The sequence below is a fragment of the Rhinopithecus roxellana genome, chromosome 6 (genome assembly GCF_007565055.1).
Source record: "Rhinopithecus roxellana isolate Shanxi Qingling chromosome 6, ASM756505v1, whole genome shotgun sequence".
Taxonomy (NCBI): Eukaryota; Metazoa; Chordata; class Mammalia; order Primates; family Cercopithecidae; genus Rhinopithecus; species Rhinopithecus roxellana.
The window spans coordinates 129507569-129526022 of NC_044554.1; the positions used below are offsets into that span (position 1 = coordinate 129507569).

Here is an 18454-nt window from a genome sequence, read left to right on the forward strand (position 1 = left end):
AGGAGTGGTGAGAGAGGACATCCTTTTCTTGTGCCAGTTTTCAAAGGGAATGCTTCCAGCTTTTGCCCATTCAGTATGACATTGGTTGTGGCTTTGTCATAAATAGCTCTTATTATTTTGAGATATGTTCCATCAATACCTAGTTTATTGAGAATTTCTAGCATGAAGGGGTGTTGAGTTTTATTAAAGGCCTTGTGCATCTATTGAGATAATCATATAATCATGTGGTTTTTGTCATTGATTATGTTTATGTAATGTATTATGTTTATTGATTTGTGTACGTTGAACCAGCCGTGCATGCCAGGGATGAAGTCAACTTGATCATGGTGGATAAGCTTTGGATGTACTGCTGGATTCGGTTTGCCAGTATTTTATTGAGGATTTTTGCATCAATGTTCATCAGGGATATTGGCCTAAAATTTTCTTTTTTTATTGTGTCTCTGCCAGGTTTTGGTATCAGGATGATGCTGGCCTCATAAAATGAGTTAAATGCCCCAAACTTTTTTTGGGGCATTTTAATTGAGGCTCTTTTTCTATTGTTTGGAATCATTTCAGAAGGAATGGTACCAGCTCCTCTTCATACCTCGGTAGAATTCGGCTGCTAATCCATCTGGTTCTGGGTTGGTAGGCTATTAATTACTGCCTCAATTTCAGAACTTGTTATTGGTCTATTCAGGGATTCAATTTCTTCCTTGTTTAGTCTTGGGAGGGTGTATGTGTCCAGGAATTTATCCGTTTTTTCTAGATCTTCTAGTTTATTTGTGTAGAGGCATTTATAGTATTCTCTAGTGGTAGTTTGTATTTCTATGGGACTAGTGGTGACATCCTCTTTATCATTTTTTAATTGTATCTATTTGATTCTTCTCTCTTTTCTTCTTTATTTGTCTGCTTAGTCATGTGTTTTGTTAATCTTTTCAAAAAAACAACTCCTGGATTCATTGATTTTTTTATTTTTTGAAGGATTTTTTGTGTCTCTATCTCCTTCAGTTCTTCTCTGCTCTTAGTTATTTCTTGTCTTCTGCTAGTTTTTGAATTTGTTTGCTCTTGCTTCTCTAGTTTGTCTAATTGTGATGTCAGGGTGTTGATTTTAGATCTTTCCTGCTTTCTCCTGTGGGCATTTGGTGCTATAAATTTCCCTCTACACACTGCTTTAGCTGTATCCCAGAGATTGTGGTATGTTGTGTCTTTGTTCTCACTGGTTTCAAATAACTTATTTATTTCCGCCTTAATTTCATTATTTACCCAGTCGTCATTCAGGAGCAGGTTGTTCAGTTTCCATGTAGTTGTGCAGTTTTGAGTGAGTTTCTTAAATCTTGAGTTCTATTTTGTTTGCACTGTGGCCTGAGATACTGTTATGATTTCTGTTCTTTTGCATTTGCTGAGGAGTGTTTTACTTTCAATTATGTGGTCAGTTCTAGAATAAGTGTGATGTGGTGCTAAGAAGAAGGTGTATTCTGTTGATTTGGGGTGGAGAGTTCTGTAAATGCCTATTAGGTCCTCTTGGTCCAGAGCTGAGTTCAAGTCCTGAATATCCTTGTTAATTTTCTGTCTCCTTGATCTGTCTAATATTGATAGTGTGGCGTTAAAGTCTCTCACATTTGTGTGGAAGTCTAAGTCTCTTTGTAGGTCTCTAAGAATTTGCTTTATGAATCTGGGTGCTCCTGTATTGGGTGCATATATATTTAGGATGTTTAGCTCTTCTTGTTGCATTGATCCCTTTACCATTATATAATGCCCTTCTTTGTCTTTTTTGGTCTTTGTTTGTTTAAAGTCTGTTTTCTCAGAGACTAGGATTGCAACCCCTACCTTTTTCTTTTTGCTTTCCATTTGCTTGGTAAATATTCCTCTATCCCTTTATTTTGAGCCCATGTGTGTCTTTGCATGTCAGACGGGTCTCCTGAGTACAGCAGACTGATAAGTCTTGACTCTTTGCAATTCACCAGTCTGTGTCTTTTAATTGGGGCATTTAGCCCATTTACATTTAAAGTTAGTATTGTTATGTATGAATTTGATCATGTCATTATGATGCTAGCTGGTTATTTTGCCCATTAGTTGGTGTAGTTTCTTCATAGTGTCAATGGCCTTTACAATATGGTATGTTTTTGCAATGGCTGTTACTGGTTTTTCCTTTCCATATTTAGTGCTTCCTTCAGGAACTCTTATAAGGCAGGCCTGGTGGTGACAAAATCTCTCAGCATTTGCTTGTCTGTAAAGGATTTTTATTTCTCCTTCACTTATGAAGCTTAGTTTGGCTGGATATGAAATTCTGGGTTGAAAATTCTTTTCTTTAAGAATGTTAAATATTGACCCCCCAGTCTCTTGTGGCTTGCAGGGTTTCTGCAGAGAGATCCACTGTTAGTCTGATGGGCTTCCCTTTGTGGGTAACCAGACCTTTCTCTCTGGCTGCCCTTAACATTTTTTCCTTCATTTCAACCTTGGTGAATCTGACAATTATGTGTCTTGGGGTTGCTCTTCTCGACGAGTACCTTTGTGGCGTTCTCTGTATTTCGTGGATTTGAATGTTGACCTGTCTTGCTAGGTTGGGGAAGTTCTTCTGGATAATATCCTGAAGAGTGTTTTCCAACTTGGTTTCATTCTCCCTGTCACTTTCAGGTACACCAATCAAAGGTAGGTTTGTTTTTTTCACATGTTCCCATATTTCTTGGAGGCTTTGTTCATTCATTTTCATTCTTTATTCTCTAGTCTTGTGTTCATACTTTATTTCATTAAGTTGATCTTCAATCTCTGATATCCTTTCTTCCACTTGATTGAATCGGCTACTGATACTTGTGTATATTTCACAAAGTTCTCGTGCTGTGTTTTTCAGCTCCATCAGATCATTTATGTTCTTCTCTAAACTGGTTATTCTAGTTAGCAATTCATCCAACCTTTTTTCAAGGTTCTTAGCTTCCTTGCAATTGAGTTACAACATGCTCCTTTAGCTTGGGGGAGTTTATTTTTACCCACCTTCTGAAGTCTACTTCTGTCCATTTGTCAAACTCATTCTCCATCCAGTTTTGTTCCCTTGCTGGTGAGGAATTGTCATCCTTTGGAGGAGAAGAGGCATTCTGGATTTTGGAATTTCAGCCTTTTGCACTGTTTTTTCCTCATCTTTGTGGATTTATCTCCCTTTGGTCTTTGATGTCGGTGACCTTCAGATGGGGTTTCTGTGTGGATGTCCTTTTTGTTGAGGTTGATGCTATTCCTTTCTGTTAGTTTTCCTTCTAACAGTCAGGCGCCTCTGCTGCATGTCTGCTGGAGTTTGCTGGAGGTCCACTCCAGACCCTGTTTGCCTGGGTATCACCAGTGGATGCTGCAGAACAGCAAAGATTGCTGCCTGTTCCTTCCTCTGGAAGCTTTGTTCCAGAGGGACACCTGCCAGATGCCAGCTGGAGCTCTCCTGTATGAGGTGTCTGTCAACCCCTGCTGGGGGGTATCTCCCAGTCAGGAGGTACAGGGGTGAGGGACCCACTTGAGGAGGCAGTCTGTCCCTTAGCAGAGCTCGAGTGCTATGCTGGGAGATCCACTGCCCTCTTCAGAGCCAGCAGGCAGGAACATTTAAGTCTGTCGAAGCTGTGCCCACAGCCACCACTTCCCTCAGGTGCTCTGTCTCAAAGTCTGTCAAAGCTGTGCCCACAGCCACCACTTCCCTCAGGTGCTCTGTCTCAGGAAGATGGGAGTTTTATCTATAAGCCCCTGACTGGGGCTGTTGCCTTTCTTTCAGAGATGCCCTGCCCAGAAAGAAGGAATCTAGAGAGGCACATTGGCTACAGTGGCTTTGCTGAGCTGTGGTGGGCTTCAACCAGACCGAACTTCCCAGCAGCTTTGTTTACGCTGTGAGGGGAAAATCGCCTACTCAAGCCTCAGTAATGGTGGATGCCCCTCTCCCCACCAAGCTCAAGCATCCCAGGTAGACTTCAGACTGCTGTGCTGGCAGCGAGAATTTCAAGCCAGTGGATCATAGCTTGCTGGGCTCCTTTGGGGGTGGGATCCACTGAGCAAGACCACTTGGGTCCCTGGCTTCATCCCCCTTTCCAGGGGAGTGAACGGTTTCATCTCACTGGAGTTCCAGGTGCCAGTGGGGTATGAAAAAAAACTCCTGCAGCTAGCTCTTTCTCTGCCCAAATGGCTACCTAGTTCTTTGTTGAAATCCAGGGCACTGGTGGTGTAGGCACCCAAGGGAATCTCCTGGTCTGCGGATTGCAAAGACTATGGGAAAAGTGTAGAGTGTACCATCCTTCAAGGCACATTCTCTCACAGCTTCCTTTGGCTAGGGGAGGGAGTTCCCCGACCCCTGGTGCTTTCTGGGTGAGGCAACACCCTGTCCTGCTTCTGATTGCCTTCCATGGGCTGCACACACTGTCTTAACCATTCCCAATGAGATGATCTGGGCACCTCAGCCGGAAATGCAGAAGTCATCTGCCTTTTGCATTGATCTTGCCTGCGAGCTGCAGACTGGAGCTGTTCCTGTTTGGTCATCTTGCCAGCCACCTATTTTTCTCTTTTTTCTTTCTTTAAAATAACCTTAGCATACTGTACCTTTTTTCTTTATAAAAAATTTTGATTATTGTGTAATAACACTTAGGTTAAAACACAAACACACTATAAAGCTGTACAAAATATTTTCTTTCTTTCCATCCTTATTCTCTAAACTTTTTCTATTTTTAAAATTTTTATTTTTTATTTTTTGCTTTTTAAACATTTTTGTTAAAAATGAAGACACAAGCGCACATATTAGCCTAGGTCTACACAGGGTCAGCATCATCAAGACATCATTAGGTGATAGAAATTTTTCACCTCCATTATAATCTCATGGAACCACCATTGTATATACAGTCCATCTTTGAGCATCAACAGGAGGTGTGTGACTGTACCTCTAAAGATGACCACAGAGTTGTCAGAATTATGCTAATTCCTACTTCAGTTTGTTTAGACTATTTGAGCTGATGTAATGTTTCCAGTCAGAAGACAAGAATAGAATAGCAGTGTACATTCTGAAAGCCTTATTTTCCTTTCTCCTTGAGGGTTTCATAACCTAACTTGGCATAATAGATCTCATATGTTGGGCTCAAACTGCATATAACGCTATATTTATGCCTTATATTTGTACCCCCATATTTATACCTTAGTATAAAACAAATGAAGGAAATAAATGCATATCTTCTTCTCTGATTGTTACCCAGAATTATATAGATAGCTTCACATTGTTTGGTTGGCAAGAAGAATAAATACAGGCATGTATTTATCCCCATGATATGCACTACATACAAATTTTTTAGTTTTGTCTTCACAAAAACCCAATGAGTTAGGTATTGTCTCAATTTTTTAATTGGATAAAATGTGGCTCTAAGGGGTAAACAATGATGAAGTAGCAGAATTTGCATTTAGATCTGTGATCTCTGACTGCAAAGCCCATTCTGTTAGTTCCTATGTAATACAGGCTGGAGCCTACTGGCTTAAGAGAGAGCCATGAAGCTCCTTTTCTGCTTTTCCATTGTTAATGCAGCTCTGCGGTACCTGAAGTACTGCTCTGCATGAAGGGAATGATGTACCTTTTTGTTGCTTGTTTTTTTTTTCCTTTAAATTTATTTATTTATTCTCAGCTTTATTGATATGTAATTGACCAATAAAATTGTGTATACTTAGTCTTATAATGTGATGTTTTGATTTATGCATACACTGTGAAATGATTACCACAACCAAGCTAATTAAAATATCCATTACCTCACATAGTTACCATTTTTGTGTGTGTATATAGTGAGAACTTTGCTACTCTCTTAGGAAATTTCAAGTATAGAATACATTGTTAATAACTGTAGTCACCATGTTGTACATTAGAACTCCAGAACTAGGCCGGGCGCGGTGGCTCAAGCCTGTAATCCCAGCACTTTGGGAGGCCGAGACGGGTGGATCACAAGGTCAGGAGATCGAGACCATCCTGGCTAACACAGTGAAACCCCGTCTCTACTAAAAACACAAAAACTAGCCGGGCGAGGTGGTGGGCGCCTGTAGTCCCAGCTACTCGGGAGGCTGAGGCGGGAGAATGGCGCAAACCCGGGAGGCGGAGCTTGCAGTGAGCTGAGATCTGGCCACTGCACTCCAGTCCGGGCGACAGAGTGAGACTCCGCCTCAAAAAAAAAAAAAAAAAAAAAAAAAGAACTCCAGAACTTACTCATCATATAATCAAATGTTTGTATCCTTTAACCAACATCTTTCAATTTCCTCCATTCCCTAGCCTCTGGCAAATACCAGTCTACTCTGTTTCTGAGTTCCACTTATTTGGATTCCACATGCAAGTGAGATCATGCTGTATTTGTTTCTGTTATCTGGCTTATTTTACTTAGCACAATGTCTTCTACGTTCATCCATGTTGCCACAAATGACAGGATTTCCTTCTTTCTTAAGGCTGAATAATTTTCTCATCCATTATGCATATTTCTCATTCATTATATAGCTCATATCTTCTTTTTCCATTCATCCCTTGATGGACACTTAGGTCCCTATCTTAGCAATTGTGAATAATGCTGCAATGAACATAAAATGCAGATTTTTTGAGACCATGATTTCATTTTCTTTGGATATAAACTCAGAAGTGGGATTGCTGAATCAAATGGTAGTTCTATTTGTAGTTTTTGAGGAATCTCCATATTGCTTTCCATAATCTGTCTACCATCTTATAATCCCATCCACAGTGTACAACTGTTCCCCTTCTGCACATCATCATCAACACTGATTATTGTTTGACCTTTTCATAATATTTATGCTGACAGGTGTGAGGTGATATATCACCGTTGTTTTGATTTACAGGAAGGAATGTATTTTTGATGTATTTAAACACTAACTTCTTTCCTCTGGCTTATGTAAAATGCAGGTACTTTGGGTATTATCAATAAAATACAGGCTCTAAATTTGTAAGAAAGGAATCTCTGAGTGCCATGTGTCCCCCTAAAATATTGATTGTTAATTAACATTCACTATTAAAATAGATGTAACTAAGAATATGAACAATACAGGAAATTTATTAAGTGCTTACTCTATGCTAGAGTATATCTTTTGCCAAGATACACATGGCATAAAATAGAAAGAATGTCCCTCAAAGATTCTTAAGACTATAGTCTTGGGAAACTAAACTCTTGAGATAATTGTATGAAAAAGAGTCTAACACATCTATAAATAGCTGCCTACCTTTCTCTAAACTAGTTAAGAAAGGGTCTAGTGAAAACATGGGCACCATGTAATCTATCTTGTAAGATTCAGAGTGCCTGAGATAGAGAACATTCTAAAATTTTTGCAGAGAGAAAAATAAAGGAAAACAAATTAAAAGATGAAGGAATACTATTATCCATGTAAGTCTACGGTCAGTAAAGACACTCTTGGGTATGAACAACTCATTTTATCCTATATGAACTTCTTTTAAAGTAATCATACAAATATACACCCAGAAAAATGAAAATTCAACAAGAGAGAGAGGAGTGGGATATCTGAAACAGCAATGAACAAAGAAAACAATGGAATCAAGGCTAAAATAGTAATTGTGTAACCTGGCTATGAAACAATGTAATAATTAAGGATCTATCAGACAAAACATATATAAAATGTAAAAATATGGCATATTCATAATATAGAATTCTATCTATACTTAAGTTTAAAGTAAAGGTGATGTGTATTGTAGAATGTTTAGTTAATAAAATACACGTCATATATCTGAATATGCTAGCAGAGATGTTTCTCTAAGATATTTTGTTAATTGCAAAATATGATACCGTGTATGTAAGATATTTATATATGAAAAAGAATGAAAATAGGAACAATATATACTAAAATTTGAACAGGTTTTACCTTTGTGGGGGGTGAGGGGGTGGGATTGCAAGGGAGCAGGGGTTGATGATGAAGAAAATATTTTACATTTTATTTTATAAAATTCCTATAATGTTTAATGCTTTAATAAGCATAAATTAAATTTATTTTATGTAAATATTTTAAAATAAAATAAAATATTTTATATAAAGTAAAATTTCATTATTAAAATGACTTTTAAAAATAAAGGATATATGCTATGGAATAGGAAAAAGTAACTTACCAGTAGTTATCTTGGAAAAACGCTATTTGAGTTTCCATATCTCTTCAGTAAGCTGAAGACTTTGGTATTGACCTCAGAGTTAGTGAGTGTGTGCGTGTGTGTGGTTTAAATGTAATGCAATGCCATATGTAAAGTGCTAATTACAATGTCAGGGATACAGTGTCCCCTTACCCAAGAGTAGTCAATATTATGCAACATGTATTCAACATAGGTAGCCATAAACCACTAAAATGAAGTTGTAATTATAGAGCAATGCTAGTTTGTTGGTTACTTATTCACTGATGAGCAATGCTGCTTAAGCAATAGTTTTTTTTTTTAATATTTTTTTTTTGTGTTCATACATTTGGTGAAATAAATATAAAATTTTCAAAGCAATCTTGAGATTGTTTATATTGAATACTAATATAGATCAACAGTAAAACATGCAGGTTGGCAAAAGTTAAAACATCTCATTTCTCATTTATAAAAAGAGGTATACAAATGTTTGGAGATACTTCTAGTTGAAGATTGTTTATATAAGGAAGTAAACATTTTGTCATGTAAGGCCAGAATAGTTGAAGTGGGAGTGAAGTCGAGAAGTGGTTTTCCCCCCCAAATGGTGTCTTTCAACAATGTTTTCAAAGATAATATATTGACATTATTACTATAAACCTGTTATAAGATGATATTAGAACAAGCAGTGTGTAATTATGGTCCCAAGACATGTAGAGGAGGAGCTAGAGCAAAGTGTGGCAACTCTTTTTTTTTTTTTTTTTTTTTTTTTTTTTTTTTTGATACAGAGTCTCCCTCTGTGGCCCAGGCTGGAGTGCAGTGGCGCAATCTCGGCTCACTGCAAGCTCCGCCTCCCGGGTTCACACCATTCTCCTGCCTCAGCCTCCCGAGTAGCTGGGACTACAGGCACCCGCTACCACGCCCTGCCATTTTTTTTTGTATTTTCAGTAGAGATGGGGTTTCACTGTGTTAGCCAGGATGGTCTTATCTCCTGACCTCGTGATCTGCCCGCCCCGGCCTCCCAAAGTGCTGGGATTACAGGCGTGAGCCACCGCGCCCGGCCAAAGTGTGGCAACTCTTCATGTGCTCACACTTCCACCATCCGATGGTAGTTTTTTTTGCTCTAGCCCCAAACTCAGGTTGTGTCCCAGGTATGCTCTTTGATATTAGATCTAAACTTGGTCTTTGTTTAAGGCTGAAGAAAATGACCCTTGTCTTTTCTCCTATTTTTATATAGTCTCAAAAGAATCATGCATTTTGAAATGCATACACTTATGTTAAGAATCTTTATTTCTCAATGTTCCTAAAACAATGAGACACATAAAATTTGTGCAAATGGTATCATTGAACTAGAGAGCAAGGTCCCCCTTGGAATGGGCATTGGCCACTTTTGACAGGGAAAATTATACTCAGGAAGTATATTTGGTGTTTTCATTATAATATAGAAAATGTTTTTAGAAAAAGTTTCACATGCTTTGCCTTTTTGAAATTGGGTTAATTAGAAGTTGTCAGGGTTTTTTGTTTGTTTGTTTTTTTTGTAATCATCTTTATGCCATAGTCCTTACCACTTCTGATGATCAACCTGGCTCCTCTTCTGCCTGTCCTCAAAGTGCTAACATTTTTAAAGGTATTCTTAGCATACTTCTTTATTACCACACGTTACTTGCACAATACCATCTACTCATAATACAAAATCAACATCACCATCCCTCTCATGTCTCCAGACCTTCAGATCCTTGTTCCCAATTTCCTAGTGGATGGCATCACTAGAATGACTTCCCACAGGCACTTCAACTCCTAATATTTCTATGAGATTTAATTTTATTTTCCAGCCAACTTGTTACTACTGTTTTCCTTACAGATGCAAGCAAACTTTCTCAACCTTTTCATGTTTTTATTTAGCCAAGAATCATCAAGCTGAATTAATCCTACCTCTGAATTATCTCTTAGATCCATCATTTCTTCCTCTTTTTCTCCGCTACTGCTTTGGTTCAGGTTCACTTCTTTTTCAAATGAAGGATTGGCAATTAGTTATTTAACTAGTCTCCCTTCCTTCAAGGTCTCTCTCTGTTAAATCACCCTTCAATGTCTACTTAGCGATTCTTCTAGAGCCAGGATGACCTACTTAAAAACAAAACAAAATGAAATGTAGTGACTCCCTGTTTCCTGTAAGATTAAGTTTAAATGCCTTAGCAGCACTTACAATTTGGCCCTAGCCTACCTTCTACACGTTTTTGGCAAGCTCTTCTATTTCTCCTCTAAAGTAATGCTCCCTAGGGTTCAGCAGTAAGAAACTATTTTCTTTTTTTCCACGTTCTTTACTGACAGGTGAAAATTGTATATAATTATGGTGTACAGTATAAGGCTATGAGATATGTATACATAGTGGAATGGCTAAATCAAGCTATTTACTATATGCATTATCTCACATACTTATTTTTTGTATGTGGTGAGAATGCTTAAAATCTACTATTTTAGCATGGTATCACTTATATGTGGAGTGTAAAAAAGTTGAACTCATAAAAACAGAGTAAAATGTGGATACCAGAGACTGGGGGTGGGGTTAGGTGGAGTAGAGAGATGTTTGTCTATGAATATAAAATTTTAGTTAGAAAATAACAAGTTATTTTTCGTTCTTACATTTGATGTGTCCTTTCTCTGCTCTGTGCTTTTGAACCGTCTGCTTTCCCCCCCTCCCCCCCGGCCAGACAGAGTCTTGCTCTGTTGCCAGGCTGGAGTGCAGTGGCGCGATCTCGGCTCACTGCAACTTCCATTTCCCGGATTCAAGCGATTCTCCTGCCTCTGCCTCCCTGGTAGCTGGGACTATAGGTGCGTGCCACCACGCCCAGCTAATTTTTTTTTTTTTTTTTTTTTTTTTTTGTATTTTTAGTAGGGACGGGTTTCACTGTGTTGGCCAGGATGATCTCGATCTCTTGACCTCTTGATCTGCCTGCCTCTGCCTCCCAGAGTGCTGGGATTACAGGCGTGAGCTACCATCCTGGCCCTGTTCTTTATTCTTGGAAGAACTCCTCTGGCCCATGCACTAGCTGTTCGACTACCAAGCCTCTTTTATGTGCTACATCTAAGGATCATCTCTTTTGTTATACCTTCTCTACCTTTCAACTTTGACGATGACTGCCGGAATGTTACACATAGTGCTGGTCGCATCACACTGTGATGGCTTAATTGATGCCTCCAGTAGATTATAAACTTCTTGAGAGCCAGGACCATGTGCCATTTATGTTTGCGTTTCTTTATTCCACTCAATATTCATGTAGTCTCACGATACAGCTATTTTGTAAATAGGACAAAAGAAATTGGAGTTGTTAGTGTTGAACAGCTCTGGGGACTTTGCTAAGGAACCTTCCTGGTTTTTCCAGATTTACATTCTCTTTTAGACATTGCCCTACTCCCTTCCCAATCTAAGTAAAAAGCAAGGACTGAGGGAATAGGAATATTTAAGACAGTGTTAATGATGATTACAGCTGAAACCTGCTTTGATTCTTTACCCACACTGAGATGTTCCAGAGAGGCTTCCTGACAGCACCACTTGAAGCCGTTCCCATTATATCACTGAAGGCAAATAATTCATTGCATTTGGAAGCTAAGCTATTTAATAGCTAAATTTATGCTCATCCTTTGTTAACTTGCGTTCAACCACTTAACTTTACTTGCCATATTTTTTAGATAGTCACAGCAGCACTTTCAAAAATAAATGCTTGCTTTCTTTCCTTTTTAGCATTTCAATTCATGTTTGTTTAGAGTTCAATATATATTGATGCTATCCTTAATATAAATTTAAAAAAAATATTTTATTGTGGTATAAGCACTTAATGTGAGTTCTACCCTCTTAAAATTTTAAACTGTAAAATACAGTACTGGCTATATGTACAATGTTGTACAGCAGATCTTTAGAATTTATTTCAACCTGGTTACAACTTTATGCTCATTTTCTCTCCGTTTTCTTCTTCCCGCTTTCCCCGACAGCATGCTTTGTTTTGAATTGTTTGCTTTAAGCTTGTGGTTATATTGAAGGGAGATTTTCTTTCAAGAATGCTTTATGCTTTTAAATCCAATTACAAATTAATAATTTACATAAAATATTATGTAGTGAGATTCAGAGGTAAAAATATCTGGTGACAACAGCTAGGGCTACTAATATTGAACAGTGTTCCAGGTACTGTCCTTAGTAATTTAAATGGAGTGCCCTATTTAATGCTCATAACAGTCCTGTGAAGAAGATTGATATTATTCTTCTATTCCCTAGAAGAGAGAAACAGTGAAACTTAAACAAGTTAAGTAACTTGCCCACATCGCACAGCTGTTAAAAGATCAGAGCCTGGACTGGGATTCGGGCAGTCTGACTCCAGAGTGCATGCTCATAATTACTACAGCTGTGGATAACATAATTTAGAACTAAACATTTTCTATTCTACCTGAAAATCAGAGGTTTGTTTGCCTGTCAGAGGAGTCTTAGCATCTTTTTGAATAGATTGATTCTTCCTTCTTGAAACCATATTCACTACTTCCATGTTTTCCTTTCATTCCCCCTATGCTACTGGTAAATTGAATTGTAAATCCCTCTTCTTCTCCTTCTTTGGGATAATTTCATTACTGCTTCATTAGCCAGTGCATCATGAAAGCATCTCAGTATAGCCCTGTGCTTATGCTGAGATGTAAGTACTAAGTCACTGCTAAATGCATGCCTTTATTTATTCTTTTTGCTACACAAACAATGGGAAATTGTCTATATAATTCCCGGCAAAAACAAGAGAAGAGGATACACATGTATTTGTTTTATACTGAGGCATAAATGTAGGAACTGTGATAAGGGCAATGCTTATGTAACTAGGCAAGTGCAGATTCAGATGTTTAATCAATTAGATTTTATTAAAACACACACACTCTCCCAAATCCAAAGGTATGTATTATTTTTACTGATTAATGTTAGTCTTAAATTTTACATTATAGCTACTCTGTGTTATAGAAAAATAGCATCTTCTGAAATGCAATACCTTCAGAAAATTAGTGGGAAAGCTGTAGTTGTTTTTATTAGCTTTATAACTGTAATGAAAAATACTAACTCTGGAACTGCAAGGGATTATACTTTTGATGTGAGAGTAAGCATTTTTTTCCTTAATGCAATGGCTTTATTGTCAGGATAGATTGGAAATTTAATGCTTTTTCCTTAAGAAAACTTATATATTCCTATACATAATCCTCTTCTCTCAAGGAATATTTTTCCTCTCAACTTTATCCTACTAGAAATTAATATTTAATTCTTATTAAAAATTGCTTGTGCTAAAGCAACCATTTTGCTGTTATTAGTCATTTCTACTGTTTGAATGTAGTCCATTTCTGGGATAATATTTTGGTATGAAGAAAATCTGTAAACAGGAAAGAGTTTGGGTACATAGGGGAAAGAAGAGATACCAAAGCAAGGGTTGAGCAAAAGTGAAGGGGAAGTACTTAAAACTAATAAAATGTTGGCAGCAAAGATAACCTTCTCTCAATTTCCTATATTTTCCTCAAGACTAGTAGTGGCCATCTGATAGCCATATTTGACTCCACATCAGGGTGTTTGCTCTTTGTGGGTAGCTGACACTTTAAAAAGACTGACTGTATACACGAGTCTGGTCTGTGTTTCTCTTAGATGTGACCTTGCCCCCACAATAATCCAAAGTCTAATTCTCCATTGGTCAGTGTTATCTATTCTTCCTTCATCTCTGCACACAATGACCCTCTGCATCTTTCCATGAAGCCATTACCATTGCCTCGGGGATCACAGCAGATGTAACTGTACTCAAGCTAGCAGCCTGAAAGAGTTGACAGTTTTTTGGTTACCTACCCAAAGTTTCAGTTTTGACTTTTCAGGGTGCTGTCACGGGATATGAACGCATGATGAAGTTGCCTGTTATCTCAGATGCAATGAATTTTCATGGAGACAAACTTTCAGGGTTTTTAAGCTCAGCATTATTAGGAAGATTACAGCTTCAGCTGGTATTCTTTCTGTGGCGAGAATAGTCCAACTACACTCACATTACCTCAATTTGAAGAGGGCAAAGAGGAGACTACTTCCTGGCTTGAAAAGAAGGATTACAAGATCTAAGAGCTTTTGTTCTAGTTTAGATGACCAAGGTTCTCTGCATCCATGTCCCTGGGGGAGCCCGTTCCCCCCCGCCCAACAACCCCCACCACACACACATTCCAAGCACTTGGCTGTGTAATCCTGGGAAAATCTTCTCCCAGACAAGATCTCCATATGTATTATTTGGGTTCTTTCTCTAATTGTCTTCAAACATCAGCTTAGTATTCACAATAATAGCTACATTTATTGAGCCCTCTCCAAATGCTAGCCACTGTCCTGAAGGTTTTACCTGTTTTAACTCATTCAATCCTCACAAACTTATGAAGTAGATATCATATTGCCTACATTTTCCAGATTCAGAAAACAGAGGCAGAGGGAAGTTAAGTAACTTGACCAAGGGCACACAGGTTGGCAGTGTCAGAGCTGGGAGGGAATTCCAGGGAGTCTGGCTCTAAAATTTATGGTCTTGCTCCCCAGAGATTGAGAACACATCCTTTCAGCAACAAATGGTTGACTAAAATGCTATTTTCAGGTCACATTTGTATCCTAACATGAGTCCCACACAGCTAAGTCTACGGAAGTGTCTCTGGAACACAGTTATAATTCCTAATGGGCCTGAATTTTAAAAAGCTTTCCAGGAATGACCATTCATTGTAAGAACAGTTTGGAAGGAGAATGGAGGGTCCAATGAAGCTGCTGAGTAGTAATCAGGCTGGTATCTGAGACAAGACTCAGAAATGGTTCTCCAGGGGCACGGCAATATAAGTTTATTGTGAAATGTGGCTTTTTAATGGGTGGCTGGGGACTCCATTCAACAGCCGTACCTTAAACAGCAAGTCCGCATATTGAGTGGTTTACTGGTATTGGCTATTTTAGTTCCTGTGGGTCTTTAGTTCTGTTAGCTCCTGTCCTTGATTCTTCCACGTCAGGATAAGAAGTTACTGCTTTAACTATAGGCCAATGTGGTCATTGTGGTCACTGGTTCTTCTGTATCTCTGTGCAGTTTGAGATAAAATTCTTTCCTAAGAAATAATCTTGGAGTCCTAGGAGAACAGTGTCTGCATGTGACTCTCATAATCTACCCTAAAGTGACCTCTCAGTCATTGACCGCATGTTGTTGGTTTTTCTAGACTTGACAATTACTAAAAGTCACTTTTCTAGACCACATGATAAGCCCTGCAAGGTAAAAAATTGTCTTATTCAATATATTCCTTGCTTATTATAGGTGGTAGTAAACATTGTTTTGATCAGTTAAAACATAGTGGAGTCCCTTTGCAAAACTAACTTTTCTAATATGACTATAATATGGATAACTAAATAGTCTAAAGGGTGTCAATTGACATATGTCTGAGAATCACACAGTTTATATTTATTTCTTCTAAAAAATGGGATACATGTGCAGAATATGCAGGTTTGTTACCTAAGTATACATTTGCCATGGTGTTTTGCTTCACCTATTGACCCGTTCTCTAAGTTGCCTCCCCTCACCTCTCCACCCTTCAACAGGCTCTGGAGTGTGCTGTCTTCCTCTATGTGTCCAGAGAATCATACAGTTTTAAAGCTTAGGGTAACTTTGAAATAGAAAAAGAATGTAATGATTTATAAAATTTGATTTCAAAAGTTTGGATTTTTGTGCTAAGAAGTAATTAGTTTGGTTTATATTTGAATTCATTTTGCTTTATTCATGCTGGGTGGCCTTTTCTTCCATTAACCAATGGTTTTATATATTTTTTAGGTCATATTTAGTAGTTTTTCCACCCACATCTCCCTTCTTCCATTGTTATACAAAAATAGAAGTATTTTATCACATATTAATAAATATTGGCCAGATGCTGATGGTGCTTTTAAAATGTAATTATTTAATTCTGAGACTCTGGGAAAGGGGGCTTGAATCTGTGCTTTGGGTGTTCTTCTCAGATGCGGTGCTTTTTAAAAAAAAAAGTGTGATTATTTAATTCTGAGACTCAGAGAAGGCTTGGATCTATGCATTCGGTGTTCTTCTCAGATGCAGAGATGTAAATGCCATTTTTCTGTTCTGTTTTCAGGTCACATGTGCCAATTTAACCAATGGTGGAAAGTCAGAACTTCTGAAATCAGGAAATGGCAAATCCACACTAAAGCATATATGGACAGAAAGCGGCAAAGACTTGTCTATCAGCCGACTCTTGTCACAGACTTTTCGTGGCAAAGAGAACGATACAGATTTGGACCTGAGATATGACACCCCAGAACCTTATTCTGAGCAAGACCTCTGGGACTGGCTGAGGAACTCCACAGACCTTCAAGAGCCTCGACCCAGGGCCAAGAGAAGGCCCATTGTTAAAACGGGCAAGTTTAAGAAAATGTTTGGATGGGGCGATTTTCATTCCAACATCAAAACAGTGAAGCTGAACCTGTTGATAACTGGGAAAATTGTAGATCACGGCAATGGAACATTTAGTGTTTATTTCAGGCATAATTCAACTGGTCAAGGGAATGTATCTGTCAGCTTGGTACCCCCTACAAAAATCGTGGAATTTGACTTGGCACAACAAACTGTGATTGATGCCAAAGATTCCAAGTCTTTCAATTGTCGCATTGAATATGAAAAGGTTGACAAGGCTACCAAGAACACACTCTGCAATTATGACCCTTCAAAAACCTGTTACCAGGAGCAGACCCAAAGTCATGTATCCTGGCTCTGCTCCAAGCCCTTTAAGGTGATCTGTATTTACATTTCCTTTTATAGTACAGATTATAAACTGGTACAGAAAGTGTGCCCTGACTACAACTACCACAGTGACACACCTTACTTCCCCTCGGGATGAAGGTGAACATGGGGGTGAGACTAAAGCCTGAGGAATTAAAGGTCATATGACAGGGCTGATACCTCAAAGAAGAAGGTCACATCTGTTGCCTGGAATGTGTCTACACTGCTGCTCTTGTCAACTGGCTGCAAATACACTAGTGGAAAACAATCTGATGTAATTTCTGCCCAGTCAGCTTCATCCCTCAGTATAATTGTAAATCATCACAGGTTTTGAAGTCACACCTGAAGACATGCTCTCACATATAGAGGTACACAAACACATTGTCATGCACATTTCAGCTTGCATCTATCGTGATTCCTGTTGAGAGGGCTTTCATTGTCTGACTCATAATGGTTCAGGGATCAACTATCATCAAACAGAAGGATTAACTAGACGGAGAATGTTTCTAACACTTGCTGTTATGGAAATCTCTTTTAAAGTCTTGAGTACATGCTAATCAATAATCCCCACTCATGCATTCCTACTGCTTGGAGTAGCTGTACTGGTAAATACTACTGTAGGAGTATCTGCTTGTTAAAATGGAAAAATGTGTCTTTAGAGCTCAGTATTCTTTATTTTACAAACACAACAAAATATAGTAACTTTTTTCCAGCATACAGTAGGCACATTCAAGGTGGTCCAAGATGGCTCTTTTTTTCTATGAAAGGGGCCTGTTCTCAGTAAAGATGAGCAAACATTTGGAATTTACATGTGGGCAGACATTGGTATAACAACTTTCATCACCAATCATTGGACTTTTGTGAAGTTGAGACCAGCTAAAGCTGCTTAAAATAAGTTCTGATCATTATATAAGAAGGGAAATGCCTGGCAGACACCATGTAAGTTATAAGTGTCTGTCTTATCTTTACTACACATATTGTAACAAATTCAATATCCTAGTCTTCATTTGTATGAATGGTTTGTATTGTACATAGTTTAACCAAGTGTTATTTGAGCTGCTTATTAATATTAACTTGTACTTGTCTCTCTGCTTGTTATTGGTTAAGAAAAAAGGATATGAGGAATTCATTTTATCAATGTAGCTGTGAACTCCATTAAAAAGACAAACTTAATGTACAGAGCATTTATTCAGATCAAGTATTGTTGAAAGCTATACATATACAACATTACAGTCTGTCTGTATTTAGATATTTTATTTCTGGACAAAATGAAATGTACATAAAAATAAAACACTTAAAGTTGAGTTTCAATATGTACTTGTGTAAGATGGTGATTTAAATGGTTCTGACAAGAAGAATGTGCTGGAATATGGTCATGGCTTTGCATCTCTAAATTTGTACAGAACTATCTAAACTGCTGTTAGTTGCCTAGTCAAAGCAACTTAAGAGTTTCAATCTGAAGCCTGGGGAATTTGTGGCATATAGAATCGCACACATTTTTGGTTTGCTGTCATGCTATTCAAGAATACCAAAAATCAATGAACATAAGGAGATAATTGAGGTCTCCTAAATTAATTATATGTAGTTGAATTATTTCCTGACCAGT

At 38.1% G+C, this 18454-nt stretch overlaps 1 protein-coding gene across 2 annotated transcripts in view; it reads left to right on the top strand.

The window, feature by feature from the left end:
- Positions 1–18161, top strand: part of NXPH1 (neurexophilin 1) — a 329972-nt gene extending 311811 nt beyond the window's left edge. For both annotated transcript variants that reach the window (XM_030932926.1, XM_030932927.1), the window contains exon 3: positions 16205–18161. In XM_030932926.1, the coding sequence (XP_030788786.1) occupies positions 16205–16966 (762 nt within the window). In that variant the 3' untranslated portion in view covers positions 16967–18161. The remainder of the gene's footprint in view (positions 1–16204) is intronic.
- Positions 18162–18454: the final 293 nt, after the last annotated feature.